This window comes from Mastigoproctus giganteus, chromosome 7 (genome assembly GCF_048544385.1).
Source record: "Mastigoproctus giganteus isolate SK-2022 chromosome 7, ASM4854438v1, whole genome shotgun sequence".
NCBI lineage: Eukaryota > Metazoa > Arthropoda > Arachnida > Uropygi > Thelyphonidae > Mastigoproctus > Mastigoproctus giganteus.
The window spans coordinates 222,526,089-222,547,646 of NC_143581.1; the positions used below are offsets into that span (position 1 = coordinate 222,526,089).

General features: G+C 36.9%; 1 protein-coding gene across 1 annotated transcript in view; it reads right to left on the reverse strand.

The window, feature by feature from the left end:
• Positions 1–21,558, reverse strand: part of LOC150083717 (renalase-like) — a 58,096-nt gene that overhangs the window by 25,281 nt on the left and 11,257 nt on the right. The window contains exon 4 of the mRNA XM_090378581.1: positions 9,521–9,691. Within this exon, the coding sequence (XP_090234707.1) occupies positions 9,521–9,691 (171 nt within the window). The remainder of the gene's footprint in view (positions 1–9,520; positions 9,692–21,558) is intronic.

The window sequence follows — 21,558 nt, forward strand, 5'->3', positions numbered from 1 at the left end:
GCAACAATTGTAAAGCAGTTATTAATCAGTCCGCATTAGATTTTCAACAGGCTACAAGTTTGCTTCTTTTCCAAATGGGTCAAGCATTCTGGTCTCTTGCCAAAGCTATTGGCTGTCACTTTTGCCCATCTCTACTCCCACTTCTGTTAAAATCTGACGGTTCTATTGCTATTTTAGCTATAGATTAAAGAATTTTGAACAATCTTGATGCCAAGAAAGCTCCAGGTCCAGATGGTATTTCTCCACTTGTTCACAAAACTTGCAATTCTCAGCTTATTCCTATTCTGTGTCACCTTTTTACACTTTCTTATTGAATGTTTTTCTTTCTGCTTATCCACTTCCAACCAGTTCCTAAAAACTAATTTGTCACCCAGTTCCTAAAAAGGGTGACAAATCCTTCCATCCAATTATTGTCATATTGCACTTATTTCTACTCTTTCTGAAGTAATGGAGAAATCCATCAGTTACCAACTCCTAAACTATCTAGAAAGCTTTCATCTAATCAATGATTGCCAATAAGGATTCTGTCAGTGTCAATCCACTGGTGATATACTGGCTTATGTAAGTTACCCACCTATGGATAAATTCAACGGAAAAGTTTGGCAAAATTTAAGCAATTGCCTTTGACATTTCAAAAACTTCTGATTGTGTTTGGCATAAAGGTCTTTTAAATAAGCTTTCATCTTATGGATTGCCAACTGTTTTCTGTAATCGGGTATCCAGTTTCCTTTCCGACCACTCACCGATAGCTCTGTTTTCTTCTATACCAGTGGTTTCCAAACTACTGAGATTTGCGGAGATGAGAGAAACCCCTGCTGCCGTCAGACAACTAACACTACTGAGATTTACAGACCCTTTCAAAAATCAAAAAAGTTTACGGACCCCTTCAAAAAGCAAAAAAAAAAAAAGAAGAAAAAAAAGTTTACGGATCCCTATATATAACATGCATATGTTATATGCATATATTATATAAACATATATATGGTCGACCATCGTTTCGCAGGCCCCCTGGAACTGGTCTATGGACCCCAGTTTGGGAAACGCTGTTCTATACTAATAGTGGTATTCCCTCATGGTTCGGTTCTTTCTCCCACTCTTTTCCTCATATATTAAAGACCTTCTTCCATTGGCTGGAAATCCTATCCATAGTTTTACTGATGATAGCACATTGCATTCGACCTTCCAGTTTGAGAAACCTTACCCTGCACAAACAGCTTCAGCTTCTCAAATATCTGCTTACAGTTTCTTAAATGTTGATCTCCAAGTAATTTTCCAACGGGGCAAATATAACAGAATACAGTTTGTAAATGCTACTGTTAATAGTAACTACTACACAAAAATTTTAAAGGAGACTCTTTTGCTAATCAGAAAAAATTTCTCTTCCAAAAAATTGTTTTCCAACCTGACTCTGTGCCTTGCCATACTGCACATAACATCAGTTCAACATTAGGCATTAGTACAATTATTTTAATACAATTTATATTGTGCTAATTTTAAATTGTTTCAAATGCTGTCTGCTTTATCCATTTTTTTTTTTAATTTTTAGGTCAAGGATTTTGTGAAGGACTGCAATATCCAATCCTTATTATGGCTAGGAAATAGTCCCAATTTGAACTCAAATGAAAACTGCTTGAGTGTTATGAGACAGCAATTGCTGCTAAAAAGCCATCAAGAAAATAATATTGGAAGAAACCATTATTCATTATTTGGTACCATGAACTAAAAAGTGAATTACAGTAAACCCCCGCTATTCGCGGTCGTTGATTTAATATAAAATGAAACCTAAAAAAATGTGAATTTTAAATTGCCGTGAACATTTTCCACCATAAAAAAACATGGGTGTGGCAAAAATCATCTTTCCCAGTCAAAACAGCGCTCAGTGGGTGGGGGGAGAGGGGTGACAAAATTGCGGCGTGGATGTTTCTCGCTAATCCTTGTTCAGTATGTGCTATGCGCTTGTCATGGAAGGTTTCATGGTTTGCTTTTAATTTATATGCTGATAAATTGAATAAATTTATCAATTTATAAATTTATAGGCTGATAAATTGAATAAATTTATCAATTTATAAATTGATATGCTTACAAAAGTGATAAATCTACCATTTTGCAGTGTAAAACAGACTTTTTCGAGTGTGTTAATGGAAGAAAGTGACTTTATTGTGGACAAGTTCTTTTTAACCCTTACAAAAATATGGCTACGAATAACAAGGGAAATGTGAAAAGATCAAAGAAGGTGATGACATTAGCGAATAAAATTGAGTTATTAGACAAAATTTCTAATGGTGAAAGTGTCTCCTCAGTGGCAAAACATTATAAAATCAATGTCAATGGTACGATCAATCAAGAAATCGGAAGAAAAAATCCGCCGTAGTGTCTGTGAAAACGAGCTAATTACTTCAAAAATTTTCTCTGTAACTCGTGATGTTAAATTAGAAAAAATGGAAAAGCTTTAAATCTGTAGATAGAAGACCGAACTCAAAATAAAATTCCCTTAAGTTCACTCATCATTCACGAAAAGGCAAAACGCCTTTATCAACACTTTAGTGAAACTGGTGATAGCACTGGCGGGATAGGTTTTTTAGTTATAGCAGAGGTACTGGATTGAAAGATTTGTTTGAAATTTCTAATAAATATTACATTTAATATTAAATTGTTTCTTATTTTCATTTCGAAGCCTTCTGCTTGCATTTCACTATGTACTGTCTATGTATATAGTCATATTATGAAGGTACATATAATACATACATAGACAAAATTTTAGACTAGTTTTTCTTATATATTTCATACTTTGGAATGGAACCCCTTTATTACTATGGGAGCCATAACTCAGTATTCACGTTTTCGGTATTCGCGGCATTTCTCAGGAACATAACCCCTGCGAATAGCGGGGGTTTACTGTACATCAAGAATCTAATACACTCCATACCACACAGGTGCAAGGTGGGTAATTAAAGCTTATGGTAGTCAACAAAATACTAATATCTGTTATAGAAGACTTAATGGCATCACAACTATATTTGTTTGCTGCTGGTATATTTTTTCCATCTTATTACATAATGTTAATTTAAATCATTGGTCACAACGAAAAGGTATTCACATGGTCTTCTTCCAGTCACATAACTCCCTAAGGAGCTGTTGTGGTCACCAACAAATTCCTCCAACTGCATTGATCATGTGATATAAGAGCAGCATCGCAAAGTGTCATGCCCAGAAGTTCACTGATCCCATCCTTCCACCTAGTTGCAGGTCGTCCTCTGCACCTCTTCCCCCTCGGTTTTTCCTTCCATTATATTCTTCAACAGAAAGTTTTCCCTTCTTGCTATATGACCAAAAAACTTGAGTTTTCTTTTGTTGATGCTATGAAGAAGAATTTTAGGCCTGCCAATTTTATTCAATATCTACTCAAATGTTCTTCGATCCAAGTAAGAAATACACAGTATTCCTCAAATTTCTTCCTGTCAACTCTTTTCAGATTCCATCGTTCACATCAATGATTCTCAGCTTCATCTTTAGGGGCAGATCATGATATCTCTATAATTTTATCAGATCAGCAACCAATGTTTTAGCAATTGACTGTCATCTCTTTACATCGTTTGAGCAGTCACTATTTTTATTTATTCTTGACCCTAAGTAATCAAATTCATTAACTTCTTCGATATCTTGCCCATTAACCTTCACTTTACTGGTATTGAGATTATCACCAATCACCATAATTTTAGTTTTACACACATTCAGAAACAGATATAGATGAACAGTGCACTGTTGAGTCAGTTTGGTGTGACATAAGCACTGTGAAAGCAAAAATTAGAGTAGGAGTGTGTTATAGGCCTAATGACTCGAATGAGTACAATGAACAATTGTACAGAGAAATAGAGTGGGCTAGTAAATCGGAATGTCTTATAATGGGGGATTTTAACTTCCCAGATATTGACTGGAACTTGTGGGTTGGGCACTCACACACTAGTCAGACTTTTGTGGATTTATTGGATGATTGTTTTCTGCAGCAGCATGTTCGAGAGGCAACCAGAGAAAGTAATACTCTTGATCTGGTTATCAGCAGTGATCATTCATGTATTAGGAATTTGCAGATTAAAGAACCACTAGGTGGCAGTGATCACAGTGTACTGACGTGGGATTTACTTAAAGATTTAATTACCATCAGGGGTAAAGGAAAGGGTTTTTGCTTCCGTAAAGGCGAGTACAGTGGTCTCCGACAGTTTTTAAATTCTGTACAGTGGGATCAACTGAAGATGTTACCAACAGTAAATTCTAAGTGGGAAGCATTCAAGGAATTAATCGTGGAAGCTACTAAAAGTTTCATACCTATTAAGAAATATTGTTCAAGGTTTAGGCCTAAATGGTTGTCAAATGAACTAATGAGACTCGTAACAGAGAAGAAAAATGCATGGGATGCATATAAATTATCAAGGAGATGTGCAAATGTATCCCCAATTCACAAAGGGGGATCGAAGGGTGACACGAGTAATTACAGACCAGTTAGTTTAACTTCTGTTCCGGGTAAAATAATGGAGTTGCTGGTTAAGGATGCATTGCAGGATCATCTAGACAAGACTGCAGCAATAATTCAGACACAGCATGGGTTTGTTAAGGGAAAGTCTTGTCTGACAAATTTGATAGGATATTATGATGTGGTTACAAAGGAACTGGATGCAAAAAACAATTTTGATATCATATATTTGGATTTCAGGAAAGCTTTTGACACTGTTGCGCATGGAAGACTATTGTACAAATTGGAGCAGAATGGTATTAAGGGTAAGTTGCTACAATGGATAAAAGGATGGTTAAGTGCAAGAAGACAGAGGGTGGTAATCAATGGGTGCTGCTCTTCTTGGACTAATGTTATTAGTGGAGTCCCACAGGGTTCGGTGTTAGGTCCACTGTTGTTTTGTATATTTATCAACGATATTGATGAAGGTATATCAGGCTTAATGTCGAAGTTTGCAGATGATACAAAGGTTGGCAGGGTTGTTAATGACAGTAATGGCAGTCTGCTACTGCAACAGGATCTAGATAATTTGGGCAGATGGGCTAAGAAGTGGCAACTGAAGTTTAACCTTGACAAATGCAAAGTACTGCATTTGGGTAGAAATAACCCCAGAGAAACGTACCAACTGTGTGGTACTACACTTAAGGTGGTAGAAAATGAAAAAGACCTGGGAGTAATTGTGCAGTCAGATATGAAGTTCTCTGAGCAATGCAGACAGGCTGCCAGGGCAGGTCATGGGGTTTTGTCAATGATATATAGGAATTTTGCTAGCAGGGAAAAGGAGGTGATTATCCCTCTGTATAAGGCAATGGTCAGGCCACGCCTTGAGTACTGCGTACAGGTCTGGAGACCTCATTTTAGGAAGGATGTAGATTTACTTGAGTGGGTACAGAGAAGGGCAACAAGATTGGTGAGGGGAATGAAGGGATTCTCTTACCAAGAGAGGCTTAAGTTCTGCAAATTGCAGTGGCTGGAGACTAGGCACCTGCGCGGTGATCTGATTGAGGTATATAAGGCCTTGAATGGATTGAGCACGCTGAATTCTGATGGGATCCTTCCACTTGTTCAGATTATGAACCTAAGGGGGCATAAATTCAAATTAAGAAAAGACAGATGTAGAATAGATGTGCGGAAATTTGCCTTTAGCCAGCGGGTGGTTAATTGCTGGAACAAACTTCCATCTGTCGTTGTGGAAGTTGATAGGTTGAATAAATTTAAGGAGGAACTGGACAGGCATTTGGAGGGAATGGTGTGATTTTTTTTTTTTTTTTGGCTGATGCTGCATAAGCTCATACATTTGCTTTCTTGCATCACATGCCACTACTACTACTACTACTACTACTACTAATCCTTTTTTCTTACTTGCTTCACATACTCTCCTCAGAGTTTCTTTAAGATGATCCTTAGAATTACAAATTAGCACAGTATCATCTGCATTTTTGCAATTTTCTGGTATCAAAATTGCAGATTTTGATACCAGTCTCTAAATCTTCCAAAGCTTCACGCATGATATCTTCGGCATAAAGATTAAAAAGGTGAGGTGACAAAATACAGCTCTGCCTGACACAGTTACCTATTGTGAAAAAGTCTGTGTTTCCCATGTTCGTTCTCACAGTTCCTTCTTGTTAAGCTCCTGGTACAGTAGCTTAATCAGCTGAATTATGTGGATTGGCAAACCCATAATAGTCATTGTTTCCCATAGTTTCTCATGTTGAACACAATCAAATGCTTTTGCATAATCTATAAAACACAAAATGACTGGAACATTGAATTTGTTGCATTTTTCAATAATCAGTCATAGGCTTAAGATCTGATCTCTGGTTCCTCTACCCCTTCTGAAACCTGCTTGCTTTTCTGGCATTTCTTCTTCAAGTTTTCTTGAGATTCTGTTCAATATGATTTTAAGAAGAATCTTGCTAGCGTGAGAAATTAGGCTAATAGTCCTGTAATTTGAGCAAATTTTCAGATCTCCTTTTTTTGGTAAGGGGATGAAAATTGATTTCTTCCAATCTGATGGCCACCGTCCCATTTCCCAATTTTTTACAATCATTTTATGAAAAAACTCGGCACCCTTCACATCTGTAACTTTAATCAATTCCGCTGGGATTTCATCAATTCCAGATGACTTGCCACATGTCAGTTTTCTGATGGCTTTTTCGACTTCTTCCTTCAGTGGAACTGGTTCATGATTACACTCTTGAAAAGGGGGGGGGGAGGGAAGATCATTGTGTTCTCTTCTGTTCTCTTAAAATTTCCCCATTGAGTCCGTAATTACATTAAGTTTTGGTTGAAGCTTTTGTCTTAAGGACTTAATTACATCATACATCTTCTTATCCTTAGTGTTGTTTCGTTTGTTGTGGTATTCGATTTCTTTACACTTTCAATTGATATAATCCTGTTTGTCCTGGCTTAAACAGTGCTTGATGACTTTGTTTAGTGCCTGATTCTCTTTGTTTCCTTGTACATCCTGGGCCTGGGCTTTTGCAGTTCTTCTCTGTTCAATAAGTTTAAAAGTGGCTTCTGTAATCCAAGGCTTCCTGATCTTTAACCTTTCTCTAATGTGTCTATTTGCTGAATCCTTAATAATGTTTTTTGTATTTTCCCACATTTCCTCAGGCAGCATATCATCATCTAGTTCTAATAGAGCATGAAAACGATTTCCTGTTTCAAGCATTAATCGTTTGGAATATTTTCTACATCCAATTGTCTAGGGAAAACCTTATTTGTGATCTTTTTCAGCTTCAGCTTGAGAACAATGTGGAGTAGCTGATGATCACTGCCACAATCTGCTCCAGGAAGTGTGTTTGCTGTGATTAAACTGCAATGCCACCTTTGCTCCATAAGGATATAATCAATCTGATTCCTTGCTTTGTAATGAGGAGATTTCCACGTGTAGAGCCTTCTCGGGTGCTGCTGAAAGCAGGTGTTACATATGACAAGATTGCTCAAATGACAAAATTCAATTAAACTTTCAACCTGCTCATTTCTAGTGCCAAGACCAGACCTACCACATACTGGACTAGAAGAAACTGTCTTGCCTACTTTTGCATTAAAATCACTCACGAGTATCAAAATATCCTTTTTGGGACCAGATCAAGAGCTGACTGGAGATGTTCATAATAGACATCCATATCTTTGTGGATGTTGGTGTCGGTTCATATGCAACTAAAACTGCGAGATTTACTGGCTGGCTCTGAAGTCGAACCATCATCATTCTATTATTAATAGGATTGTATCCAAGAAGAGACCTTGAACATTCCTTATTCAAAATGACAGTGACACCATGTTCTTTTAATTGGTCACGTCCAGAAAAAACAACCAAAAACCCATTTCCAGTTTTGAGATGACCTTGTCCTGTCCACATGACTTTGGTTGCTCCTAAAATGTCAATTTTATACTTATCCATTTCATTGATGCCTACATCCATTTTGCCTTCTTTTAAACTTTTTACATCCCATGTGGCCATGTTTACCCTCTTCTTTCTTAAATTTAATTTTGCAGGGCACACAGTTGCATCCGGGATCTGGTTAACAGCAGTTTTTGGAGTTGTTTTTGTTGTGGTCTCTGTGGCATCAGATAATGTGGTGATATGCCATTGCCTACCATATGGCCGATTTTGAACGGGGCCAGCTTTAATCATAGGAAGAGTCATCATGCATCTCAAGAGATGCTCGGGATTTTCATTCCTGATTCATTCATTTTTTTTTAGTTTTAATGAAGAACACAGGGAGATATATTTCCTATTCCTGCAAAGTTGCATGGGTAACATATTTGCTCTATTTAGTACTTTGGTCAGGTAAAAGAAAAGATTCAGAGTATTCAGAAAAATTCTGAATGCTCTGAGAAATATTTCCAATTTGCTTTGCTAACTGGAAATATACATAAAATAAATATATACATGTACATGTTTGAAATTTTGAATCATTAACAATTTTTTAAACTGAAAAATGGAAGAGACTAATAGTTTCATGTTTACATTTTTATGTCTATAATGTTCTTTATTTTTAATTTTCAGAAAATATTTTTTTGAAAGTAAAAGATGTGAAAACCACATTTTTTAAATATAGTGGATGCCACTTATTGTGACTTAGTGCCACTTCAGGACTCGGCTAAAGTGATAACAATAACCGATGGAACAAGAATGCAGCTGTTCAGTGTTTTTATTGATGCAGAGTGGAAATGTGTATATAAAAAGGTCTAAGAGGACAGGAAAAAAAACATTAAAATCAAGCAATACAAAATACTTTAATTTAGGTATCTCCAGTTTCTTCAAGAAAGCCATCAATCAAAATAAAACTGTCATAATGTTTCTGGAAATCCAACTATTAAAAACAAATAAACAAAATATTAAAATCAAGAATTAGAAAAGGGTTAATACTCTATGTAAAAACAACCAGATTGGTAGGATTAAACATACAATACTTTCTTTCACAGAGTAAGTTCATACTCAAGTTCATATGGTTGACACCGACAACCATTTGAACTTGAAGAAAAATCAGTAACAAGCCACATGATGTGTCAGAGTTCAAGAACAAATCAACATGTTACATAATCACTTACACTGCACATGCATAAATTGCAATAAAGCAAAAAAGTGATAGCAAAAAGCAAAGCCTGATTGCGTAAACAACATAACTCCATGTATTCTTATGTGTGATTGGGACTTTATAAAAGTGATAGTATTATCCGTGATTACAATAAGCAGTGTACACTGTATTTAATTTCTTGCTAAAAAATTTAAAAAATTACATACAATAAGCATTGCAATTCATTAAGAATGGTATACTCCAAACAAATTTAAAAAAAAAAATTTTTTTTCAAGAAATTAAAATAAAGTTGTCACCTCAGGTGCCATGTCACCGATTTTGTTACACTTGAGGGTATGCCACAGTTGTACTTAGTAAATAAATTGCCTAGACATACTTAAAATCGCCATCCTCATAAAATTAAATTTGATTAAATCTATATATAGATCTGAAAAAAAAAAAAAAAAAAAAAAAGAACCAATCTTACCTATAATTTCTTTAATTGTACCCTCAAGTTCTAGTAAAATAGGTGCTGGTATTGCTAATATTACAATATTGAAATCATCCACATTTCCTTTATCATCTTTTACCTTCCATTTTTCAGATTCAGTATCGAAATTAATAGCTCTTGCTTCTTTATCAAGATGTATTTCGCAATCTTAAAGAAAATTTTAAAAAAATCACACAAAACAATAAAAATTCAAAATTTTAAATAGTTGTTTAACTATGAGGGAATTTTCTGCTTAATAGGTTAAATCATACAAAGAAAAAAAATTAATGCTAAATTATTTATTCACTTATTCAGCATCCATTGTGTCACTAAGTAACTGGTAATTTTATTATTTTCAGCATGAAACAAGTTAGTTAATTTACATGGTTCATTATATTTCAGGAATGTTAGCAAATATACTGGTGTGCAAAACTTAAGGACCAACACTATTTCTAAAGGTTACAATCACAAAATCTTTACTGATGAGAGTACATTCAGTCTCAGCAACGATTCTGGACGTCAGCTAATCTGGCGAGAGGTTGGCACACAGTATCACCCCGCAAACATCACTGAAAGGGATCGATATGGTGGTCGAGGTGTTCTCGTCTGGGGAAGTGTTATCTTGGATGGACAAACACAACTCCATGGCGCCTCTGTAGCCAGGTGGGCAGGAGCAGCAGTGCGTAGCACACGCTTCTTGAGTAGACCGGGGTTCGAGCCCGTGACCACCAAATACAGAGAATGCAGAAAGGTCAGGGAATGACCACCGCATATCCCCGGAGCAATATGGCCTTAGTTGCTAATGCTCCTAAAAACCAAATAACAAACAAACACAACTCCAGATACTGTAAGGCGGTACTGTAACCGGTGCATGCTACTGTATTGAGGTAATCCTTCCCCATGTGCATGTGTTCCGAGGTGCCATTGGCCCTGAGTTCATGTTTATGGATGATAACGCCACACACCATCACACTGCAGCTGTTGATATGCTTTTGGAAAGTGAGAACATTGTTAATATGGATTGGCCTGTCCGTTCCATCGATCTAAATCCCATCAAACACATATGGGACACTCGGGGAAGATGCCTAGCGGCATATCCACACTCACCAGAAAATGTTCACCAGCTGAAGATGGTGCTGATAGAGGAATGGACGATGTGCCGCAAGAACTTATCATCAACACTGTTCTAAGTATGGACAGGTGGTGCAAAGCCTGCATCGACATTAGGGGGTGGCCATATCTCCTACTGAGGACCACCTCCTCCATTTGTTCCATCTTTGGCAGTGATGGATCTGTATCATGGCAGCCAGTGCTATGTTGCCATTTTTGAATAAAGTCCCTCTGTACCGTTTTGTTTACGTTGTTGTGTCCATCATTTCTGTACCTCACGAGGTTCCTTTGGTATGCTTTTCCCATATCCAGGCCACTCCTATGAGAAGCTACAGGTGAAAACCTGACTGGTCCTTAAATTTTGCACACCAGTGTAGCAATAATTCATTATGTATAACAAAAAAATAAAAGCCCGAGCAAAAAACAATGACTTTTATGTGGGAACAGAGAAAATTTCTTTTCTGTGCATTTGCCACATTGCAGAGTCATTCCTATAGCCAGGTATGGCAACAAACATATCCAATGCTTCAGATACAATATACAGTATATGGATAGCCTATGTGATATGTATGAAAAAAAAAAGAAACAATGAATCCTAGAGTTCTACGATCCAATTTATTAATAAAATTTGGAATGATCAAAAAATCATATTAAAAGTACAAAATATAAATGGGAGTTGAGTTATTATATGCAGATAAACAGAACAAAAATAATAATTGGAAGATTTCTGTTCATCTGATTTTAATGATTTAGGATGGCTCTACAAATGTTTCTAAAAGGCCCAAATATAGTTTCATAAAAATCCATCCACTGGGAGTCAAGACATTACATGAGAATTAAAAAAAAATTTTTAAAAAGAAAGTAATAATTGCCTGATTTCTATTTGTCTGATTTTAATGAAATTTGGAACGGCATGACAAATCTTTTTAAAAGACTCGAGTATAAAATTTCATGAAATCCATCTATCCATCAGAAGTCAAGTTGCTATATGCAGATGGATAGAAAGGCAGACAGATGTGGTGAAGACAATAGGTGCATTATGCTAATAATGTGCCTACTGTCTTATGCATATATTCACACTTATAAAAAAATGATTAATAACCTTTTAACACTTTCATTTGAAGAAGTTTTAATTTATATGTGCAAAAGAATATCCTCAGAAGATTATTTCTAGAGAGAACTGAGCAGTTCACTTTAACAAAGATAACTGCAGTTTGTAAGAAGTGTTGTGTTGCCAACAATGAAAAAACTTCTCACATCATGAAGTTATTGTATGATCTTTATTATGATAACCACTAGTTATGGAAGGAAGATTTAAGTATGCAGTCAAATACCTGCAAAAGTAGAGCAAATGGGTGTAGCATTATTTTAAAAGGTAAATAACTTCTGAGCATTTAAATACATATAGTGAAAACCATCCTCCAATGTATGTAATTACAAACAAAATATGAATAAATAAGAAATGTAAATCAGTTAATATAAACCAAAATATTTTCCTGAGCATATAAAAATTAAAATATCAAAATATTTTAAAATATGTTAATTTACATTATTGCACTGTAACATTTCCCTAGCAAATTAAAAGTGTCTGAAGGTATCACAGCAATTATTTATCTAATGAAAATGTCTGACCTTTTTAATTTTGTGTCTAATGTTATGTTTTAAATAGCATTAAATAAGTTTAACAATAAAAGAATGCAATTATTTTATTCTTAAACTTATTTAATGCTATTTGTGCTTTCATTAAATTACAAACTGTGAAGCCACTATCTAATATATTATCCAGTTCCTGAGGCTTGTCACATTCTTTCAGGTATGACAGGCTACTGTTTGCTGCAGTCTAAACTTGTGAGTCACATGGATCAAATTTCAGTAAAGTCCAGTCATTCTGCAAAACAACAAAATCCTCTGCTTGCACCTTCACAATGGTATAACTGTTAGTAATCCTAAGTATACCCTCATGTGCAAGTCCTGAAACAATGCACCTAGTATACTGGAGGCAACCACCCAGATGTGAACCAACATAACAGGGGTTGAGGTTTGTATCACATCACACAGAGAAATACCACCACCTGTGTCACCAAGCAATACTAGATGGTAAATAACACTTAGCATAAGTGTGGTGTGCAGACTGGTGCCTGTCCGTGAAGAATTGGAAATTCGTCACTGTAGGTTACTGGTCTGCGACGATTCTTCCATTATCGGTCCACAACAATTTGCATTTTACAAAAGTATTGGTCCGTCATGGATTGGAAATAAAAGAAACTGGTCCTTCACCACGGATAGTTTGAGAAGCACTGATATAGTTCAATACCACTGCTTTGCTTAATGGAGGCTTAAAGCAATGAAACCCATGCTTAATCTACAGAGTAAAGCTCCAGCATCTCCCATCTCTTCCATCATGCACTATGAGAAATGTCTTTTGAGGTTATGATTGGGCACCATGGCAAGATCCACTATTCTTTATATTTTGAGGGTACAGCTCTAAAATGATGTTCACAGGCCAACTGCTAGATAGTTCACCATAACAAACCTATTGGTAACTCTCTAGGAGGCATCCAGATCAGGTAGTGTATAATCTTGCTGCTTCTACTCTGCAACTAATGAGAGGAGGGAGTCCAAGTTGTGTGTGCTGTAAGGGCATTGTTGAGACCACATTATGGTAAGGAGCTGGGTATATACTCTTGCTATGTGTATGGCATATGAAAAAATTCCATTAATTCATACACGTTTCCTCTACTTTTACTTTATTTACTGAATGCATCAAAAACTTATCTTCAAAAAGAGATCTAAACATCTCAAACTTCCTCATGCATTTCACAAACATACCTGGACATACATATCTTAGTTCAGATCTCAGTGATATAATGATAGCTGCAGGCAGAGGTGCAAGTGATTCTTCCACTGCATCTATTGGAACAAGCAGCAGCCTTGAAAGCAAGGTGCAGAGGATTTCAAGGACTGCTGAGAGTCATCGTGAAACAAGCATATACATGGGCTGTGTTAGGGTAACTAAGGGTAGAAACAGGTGCATGTATACTTGCATGTACACAAATGCTAGGAGCACAGTAAATAAATTTGATCAAGTGCTGGTCAAGACATCAAATGCAGACATTGTTGGGATATCAGATACAGGGGATGCAGAATTTGAATATGGGAAGTAAATGTATACATAAAGGGCAGACAGGATGGGGTGGGAGGGAAAATGCCCTTAGTTAAGAAGCACAAAATCTAAGACAATGCATCCAGTTGACATGGGTGGCCAGTGCAATGTTCGGTCAGTTTGGTGTGACATGCGGGATTTTAACTTTCCAGATATTGACTGGAACTTGTGGATTGGTCACTTACAGACTAGCAAAACTTTGCAGATTCATTGGATGACTGTTTTCTATAGCATGTTAAAGAGGTAACAAGAAAGAATAATACTGTTGATCTGATTATGAGCAGTGATTATTCATGCATTAAGAATCTATGGATAAAAGAACCCTAGGTGGCAGAGATCAAGGGGTATTGATTTGGGATTTACTTGTTTGTTGTTTTTTTAGGAGCATTAGCAACTAAGGCCATATTGCTCCGGGATATGTGGTGGTCATTCTCTGACCTTTCCGCATCCTCCATATTTGGTGGTGACGGGCTCGAACCCCGGTCTAATCGAGATTTACTTAAAGATGAATCTACTATCAAGGGTAAAGGGAAGGGTTTTTGCTTTTGGTTTCATAAAGGTGACTACAGTAGTCTCAGACAGTTTTTAAATTCTCTACAGTGGGGGCCAACGGATGATGTTACCATCAGCATATTCTAAATAGTAATTGTAATGGAGGCACATTATGCAAGAAAGCAAGCGTATGAGCTTATGTAGTATCAGCAAAAAAAAAAACACATCCATTCCCTCTAAAAATGTATCAAATGGGAAGCATTCAAGGAATTAGTCAGAAAACATAATAAGCTTTTCGTACAAACTACGAAATACTTTCCAAGGTAGAGGCCTAAATGCATGTAAGATGAACTGATGAGACTCGTGGCAGAGAAGAAAAATGCATGGGATGCATATAAATTATGAGGCGACACAGAAGCCTATGGTAGATACAAACTAGTCAGAAATGTCACAAAGGCGGTTAGGCAAGCAAAGGTAGATTATGAGAAATCCTTGGAGAAGGATGTAAAGAAAAACAGCAAAGACTTCTTTACTTATGTAAACAATAGAAGGAAGGGGATGAATCAATGTATCCATGGTTTGACTGTTGATGATCCTGCTCAGATTTTTCTTACAAACAATGAGTGAGTATTTTGCATCTACATTCAAACATGAGGAATTCTTTGGGAAAGGGGAGGACAGAAGTTTATCGAACTCTAACAGAGAGCTCATTGATTTTGTAACAACTGAGAGGAAAGTGGAAGAGAAATTGTTGATGTTAAACATAAGAAAGGCACCTTGTGGTGGATGAAATCTATCCAATTATATTAAGGGAGGCAGCGAAAGAAGTAAGCAAACCCTTAGCCATAATTATGAGAGCATCCTTGGATTCAAAAGAGGTCACTGTGGACTGGAGGTGTGCAAATGTATCCCCAATTCACAAAGAGGGATCAATAGGTGATATGAGTAATTAGTGACCTGTTGTTGTTGTTATTTGGCTTTTAGGAAGCCATATTGCTCTGGGGCTATGCGGTGGTCATTCTCTGACCTTTCCGCATCCTCCGTATTTGGTGGTCACGGGCTCAAACTCCAGTCTAATCAAGAAGTGTATGATACGCACTGCTGCTCCTGCCCACCTGGCTATGGGGGTGCCTAGTGACCTGTTAGTTTAACTTCTGTTCCAGAAGAAATACAGGAATACCTCACATAGCGCGGTTGCAAACAGCACAGGTTTCGCTATAGTGCGGTTTACAAATTGAAAAAAAATTAACTATGTTACGCACCAATACATTTGATATGTATGTGTGTATTATAATGCCAGCACGTAGGCTAATGCATTATAATTCAAGGCCACACTGACTGTTGTCGCAACTCCCATTATATACAGACTCTGCTAGCATTCGTACATTAATAAACAGTCTAGATTCCGACTGGTGAGGGCGTTCATTGTGCATAAGCTGTACAAATGTGTATTTTTATTAAAGATTATTTTTTTAAAAACATTACACCTTTATATGCAAATATGAGTGGAAAGAAGAAATATAATGGCGCTGAGAGTTCTTCTAGATCCAAACATCGAACGAGTTATGAAAGTAAGGCAGGCGTTGCAAAATGACATTTGATGTTATAAAGAGATGTATGCAGATAAAAAGAAGAAAAACTGTGCAAACTAAGCTGATCAGTTATTTTTCAAAGTAAAAATACAGTACATACTTCATTTATATTCTTTTGGTATATACATACTGCAATAAAAATCATTTGTACCGTACTTACTAGTATTTTTCATTTTTATCATTTTAATTTCTTTTTTTTTTTGCAAGAACTTCGTGTGCATCAATTTATGGTAAACAAACACCTATATATTTTTGCAACTCGACTCATATAATCAAATTGTCGTAATGCATTACATTAAAATACATACTAATAATACGTCGATCAGCGCGGTTTTGCATAACGCGGTATTTTTTTGGCACGAATTAACAGCGCTATGCGAGGTATTCCTGTAATGGAGCCAATTGTTAAAGAAGTAATACAGAATCATCTAGACAAGACTGCAGTTATACTTCAGACAGAGTATGGGTTTGTTAAGGAGAATCTTGTCTGATCAATTTGATTGGATACTATGATGTGGTTACAAAGGAACTGAATGCAAAAAATAATTTTGATGTCATATACTTGGATTTCAGGAAATCTTTTAATATTGTTGCATATGAAAGACTGCTGTACAAATTGGAGCAGTGTGGCATTAATGGCAAGTTGTTACTATGAATAAAGGGATGGTTGAGTGGGAGAAGACAGAGTGGTAATCAATGGACACTGCTCTTCGTGGGCCAATGTTATTAGTGGAATATCCCAGGGATCGGTGTTGGGCCCACTGTTGTTTTCTATCTTTATATATGATACTGATCAAGGTGTATCAAGTTTAATGTCCAAGTTTGCAGATTGGTTTGGTTTGTATTGAGGTTTAATGGTGCATGGACTATGCGGGTCATAATGTGCCAGCCAAGTTTGCAGATGATACAAAGTTGGCAGGGTGGTTAATGACAGTATGTCACTGCAACAGGACCTAAAAAAGTTAGGTAGATGGGCTGAGAAATGGCAATTAAAACTTAACATTGACAAAAGCAGAGTATTGCATAAGGTTAGCATTAACCCCAAAATGACGTGCCAACTGTGTGGTACTATACTCAGAGTAGTGGAAAATGAAAATGACCTGGGGGTAATTGTGCATGTCTAGGAAGTAAACTCATACACCGACCATTGAACAAAATTTACTGTAATTAAAATTTTTACAAATAGTATAAAATAAAACAAATTATTTACAATAAACTAATGATTGTACATTACGGAATACTAAAAACTGTAATAAAAGATCGTTTACAATAAAATAAGCTAAAATATATATTTAAAATTAAAAGCGCTAAAAACCTGGAGCTTTCGAGAGCGTCAGCTCTCTTCTTCAACAGTAATATGACTTTCTGCAACATCTCCTTAAATAGCAGGTTCACGGTACCTCCACACGTGGTATTTCTCCACGTGGTTCAATTGGCACATGGTCAGAACCGGAAGCGGAAATGTCTCGGGTACGTGGCAAAGAAAATCGTTCATCCGAACTTAATACAATTGTTTCAAAAATAGGATGAATACGCATGCCTCTATCTCTATTCATGGTATTCTTACTGGATGAACCAATCCGTAAACCCTCGAGCCATTTACGCTCCCAGTATCCGTGTGCACGATCCAAAATAATAGCGTCCTCCGGGGAGATTTGATGCTGCTTCTCCCAAAAATGTTCGGCCACGGCAGACTTACTGTAATCAGCGATTCTTATGGCATTTAAATGTTCCCCCAGGCGATCCCTAAGCCGTCATTTTGTTTCCCCCACAAAACACTCCCCACAATCCGGGCATTCTATTCTATAAATAACTCCACTACTGAGATCTTTTGGTGTGTACCATGTGTAGAGGTCAATACACCCACTATAATTCAGCACAAGCTGGACAATACAATAGTGTAGCAAAAGCTTTATTTGACAGAGTAAGATCACACTGTACCACTTCTGAGGATAAAGAGAAAGAAATTAATCGTGTCACGGCAGAACTTAGAAAGTGCGGATACCCCCAGAGGATCCTGGATAGATATAGTAGAGGGGTGTCCGAGCGTAGGGAGTCGTTCGTCCCGGTAGCCACCGCATACATCCCCTACTATCCGGGCCTTACTGAGCATCTGGCAAGAATTTTACGGGGTTATAAGACACGCTGTGTACAGCTTCCTGGGCGGAGGCTGTGCACAGCTGTTTCTCAGGTCAAAGACCGTATATCAAAAGATCTCAGTAGTGGAGTTATTTATAGAATAGAATGCCCGGATTGTGGGGAGTGTTATGTGGGGGGAAACAAAACGACGGCTTAGGGATCACCTGGGGGAACATTTAAATGCCATAAGAATGGCTGATTACAGTAAGTCTGCTGTGGCCGAACATTTTTGGGAGAAGCAGCATCAAATCTCCCCGGAGGACGCTATTATTTTGGATCGTGCACACGGATACTGGGAGCGTAAATGGCTCGAGGGTTTACGGATTGGTTCATCCAGTAAGAATACCATGAATAGAGATAGAGGCATGCGTATTCATCCTATTTTTGAAACAATTGTATTAAGTTCGGATGAACGATTTTCTTTGCCACGTACCCGAGATATTTCCGCTTCCGGTTCTGACCATGTGCCAATTGAACCACGTGGAGAAATACCATGTGTGGAGGTACCGTGAACCTGCTACTTAAAGAGATGTTGCAGAAAGTCATATTACTGTTGAAGAAGAGAGCTGACGCTCTCGAAAGCTCCAGGTTTTTAGCGCTTTTAATTTTAAATTTTATAAATTTTATATTTTAGCTTATTTTATTGTAAACGATCTTTTATTACAGTTTTTAGTATTCCGTAATGTACAATCATTAGTTTATTGTAAATAATTTGTTTTATTTTATACTATTTGTAAAAATTTTAATTACAGTAAATTTTGTTCAATGGTCGGTGTATGAGTTTACTTCCTAGATATGAGTTTTCCCGACCTCAGAGGCCTCTTTCAGGTAATTGTGCAGTCAGATATGAATTTCCCTAAGCAATGCAGACAGGCTTCCAGGACAGCTCATCGGGTTTTGTCAATGATATACAGGAATTTTGCTAGCAGGAATAAGGAGGTCATTATCCAATTGTATAAGGTAATCAGCCCACATCTTCAGTACTACATACAGGTCTAAAGGCCCCTCATTTTAGGAAGGATGTAGAGCTGCTAGTACGAGTACAGAGAAGGGCAACGAGATTGGTGAGGGGAACAAAGGGATGTGCTTACCAAGAAAGGCTTCAGTGCTGCATATTGCAGTGACTGGGCACCTGCAAGGTGATCTGATTGAGGTGGCGTGGCTTTGAATGCATTGAGTAATCTCAATGCTGATGATATTCTTACTTTTGCTCAGATTACGCACGAGGGAGCACAAATTCATATTAAGGAAGGATGGTTGAAGAATAGATATGCGCAAGTTTGCCTTTATTCAGTAGGTGGTTGTTTGCTGGAACATACTTCCATCTATTGTTGTTGTGGAAGTTGATATCTGAAATAAATTCAAGAACGAACTAGACAAACTATTGGAGGAAATGAACAGGTGGTGGTTTTTTTTTTTTTTTTGGCTGATGCTATATAAGTTTGCTTTCTTGTATCATTTGCCACTGCTAATGCCCATTTCCAACTACAGTCTGCCAAGCCCCACTTATGTTTTCTGATAGAATCCCAATTATTGGTTGCTTCAACCACTAATCATCTCAGTTTCCCTATTTGTTCGCTTTACGATTCGTTTTGTTTCAAGTTGGCACTTGCACATATGTCCATTCTGTTATTCCTTGTCAGAGGCTTCCTCATTTGGATTCTCCTCTGGCTTAAAATCTCTCTGCCCTATTCCACACAAATCACTCTGATTCTTTTAAAAATAACTTTCTCCAATCTAACTTTTCTAACAGTGAAGGAATTTTCCTTTTGATTTTAATGTTTACAACTCCACTTGGCTTCTGTTTTCTAGTTGCACAGACTGACGAGGAAATACCAAGGATTTTGCAATTACTATTGACCTTGGTTAGCTTATTCATTTATTTATAACCAAGCAATCCTAACTGCATACCCAACACTTGATTCTTTTCTTACAAGCAACCCTTCAATGTATACAGTCAGTGTTAGTTGTCCTCTAGGCACCTCAGATCACAACTTGGTGATGGTCGCTTCTCCAAATGAACTGCCTTCTCATGGCCTTGTCTCGTTTAGCAGCATCCCATTCTGCATTATAAGAATTCAAAATGGGATGATCTGCCAGATTTCCATTCTTCTCTTCCTTGGATGGATTACTGTTATAAATCTTCTGAGAATGTTGTTTGCTCAGATAATGTCAGATCTTATAGGGATGAAATCCTTTATTCCACAATATGCCTTAAAACTCATCCTTTATGCAACCTTTAGTTTTCAATAAATGCACTAAGGCTATCAACATAAAAATATTGTGCAGTAGACTCAAATTATCTGGGAGGAGATTAACTAGGGACGAAAAAAAAAATTTATTTAAATGTCTTAAGAAATAAATTACAGTACTTACAATAATTTATTTTTAAATTTAAATGTTATTTAATAAAAATACCACTTAGGGCCCCCACAAACCCTTAATCTGCCACTGGGACTCTACAGTACCATCCTGTCCCTCAGGGATTCCTTCAATCCTTAGGTGCATGCACATACAAACAGGTTATATTCATGTGTGTTTAGTTGGCAGGCACACTTTGAGTTGCAGTTGTTCAGTAAGTACGTACGTATTTTGTTTGCATTTATTTCAAAGTAGTTTTAAAGTTACCCATCATGTTAAAAAGATAAATAATTGTTCTTTCAATACAACAAAAAACTTGAACTCATCAATAAACATGAAAAAGGGGCTGAAGTGCAAGCTTTAATGAAAGAATGCAATGTTGGTGAATAAACTGTACAAGATTTAATAAAGAATAAAGTTAAATTAATTGGATTTGCTAGAGTATCAGATAGTGCTGGAAATATACAAATTTTTTTTTTTTTTAATATTAAATGCATATTGTTCATAACCCCGGTTTTTTGCTTATTTCGTGGATTATCCAGGAAATCGATCCCCAACCACCCCAGTTAATTGGGAGTCTACTTGTATATCACAATTGGTTTGCATTCAAATCTCCAGGTTCATTTTCTGCCTACACAAAATCTCTCGTAATAATTGTACAACAGTCATTAATCAATACAAACTTAACTTTGAACAGGCTAAAAGTAGAAAACTTGCTTCTTGCCCAAATGGTAGTTGAGCGTTCCAGTTCCTTGCTGCAGCTTCTGTCCATCTATACTCCCACCTTTGTTAAAACCTGATGGTTTTATTCAGGTAGTGATAAAGCTGGCTTACTGGAATCCTGATTTTCTTCTAACTCTTGGTAAAACTGATGAGGATTACCAATCTTGATTATTTTGGTAACCCTCTTCCTACCATATCCAGTACATTCTACTCAGTGTCTTCTGTGGCAGTCTTTTGGCAGAAGAATGTTCAGAGAATTCTGAACAATCTTGATGCTAAGAAAGCTCCATGTTCTGATGGAATTTCTCCATTTATTCTCAAAATCTGTTTCTCCTGACTTTGTGTCACTTTCTTATGCAACTTTTTCATTCTGCTTGGAAATCTGCTCACATCCAGCCAGTCCTAAACAGAGTGAAAAATTTCCCCTATCCAATTATTGTCCTATTACACTTACT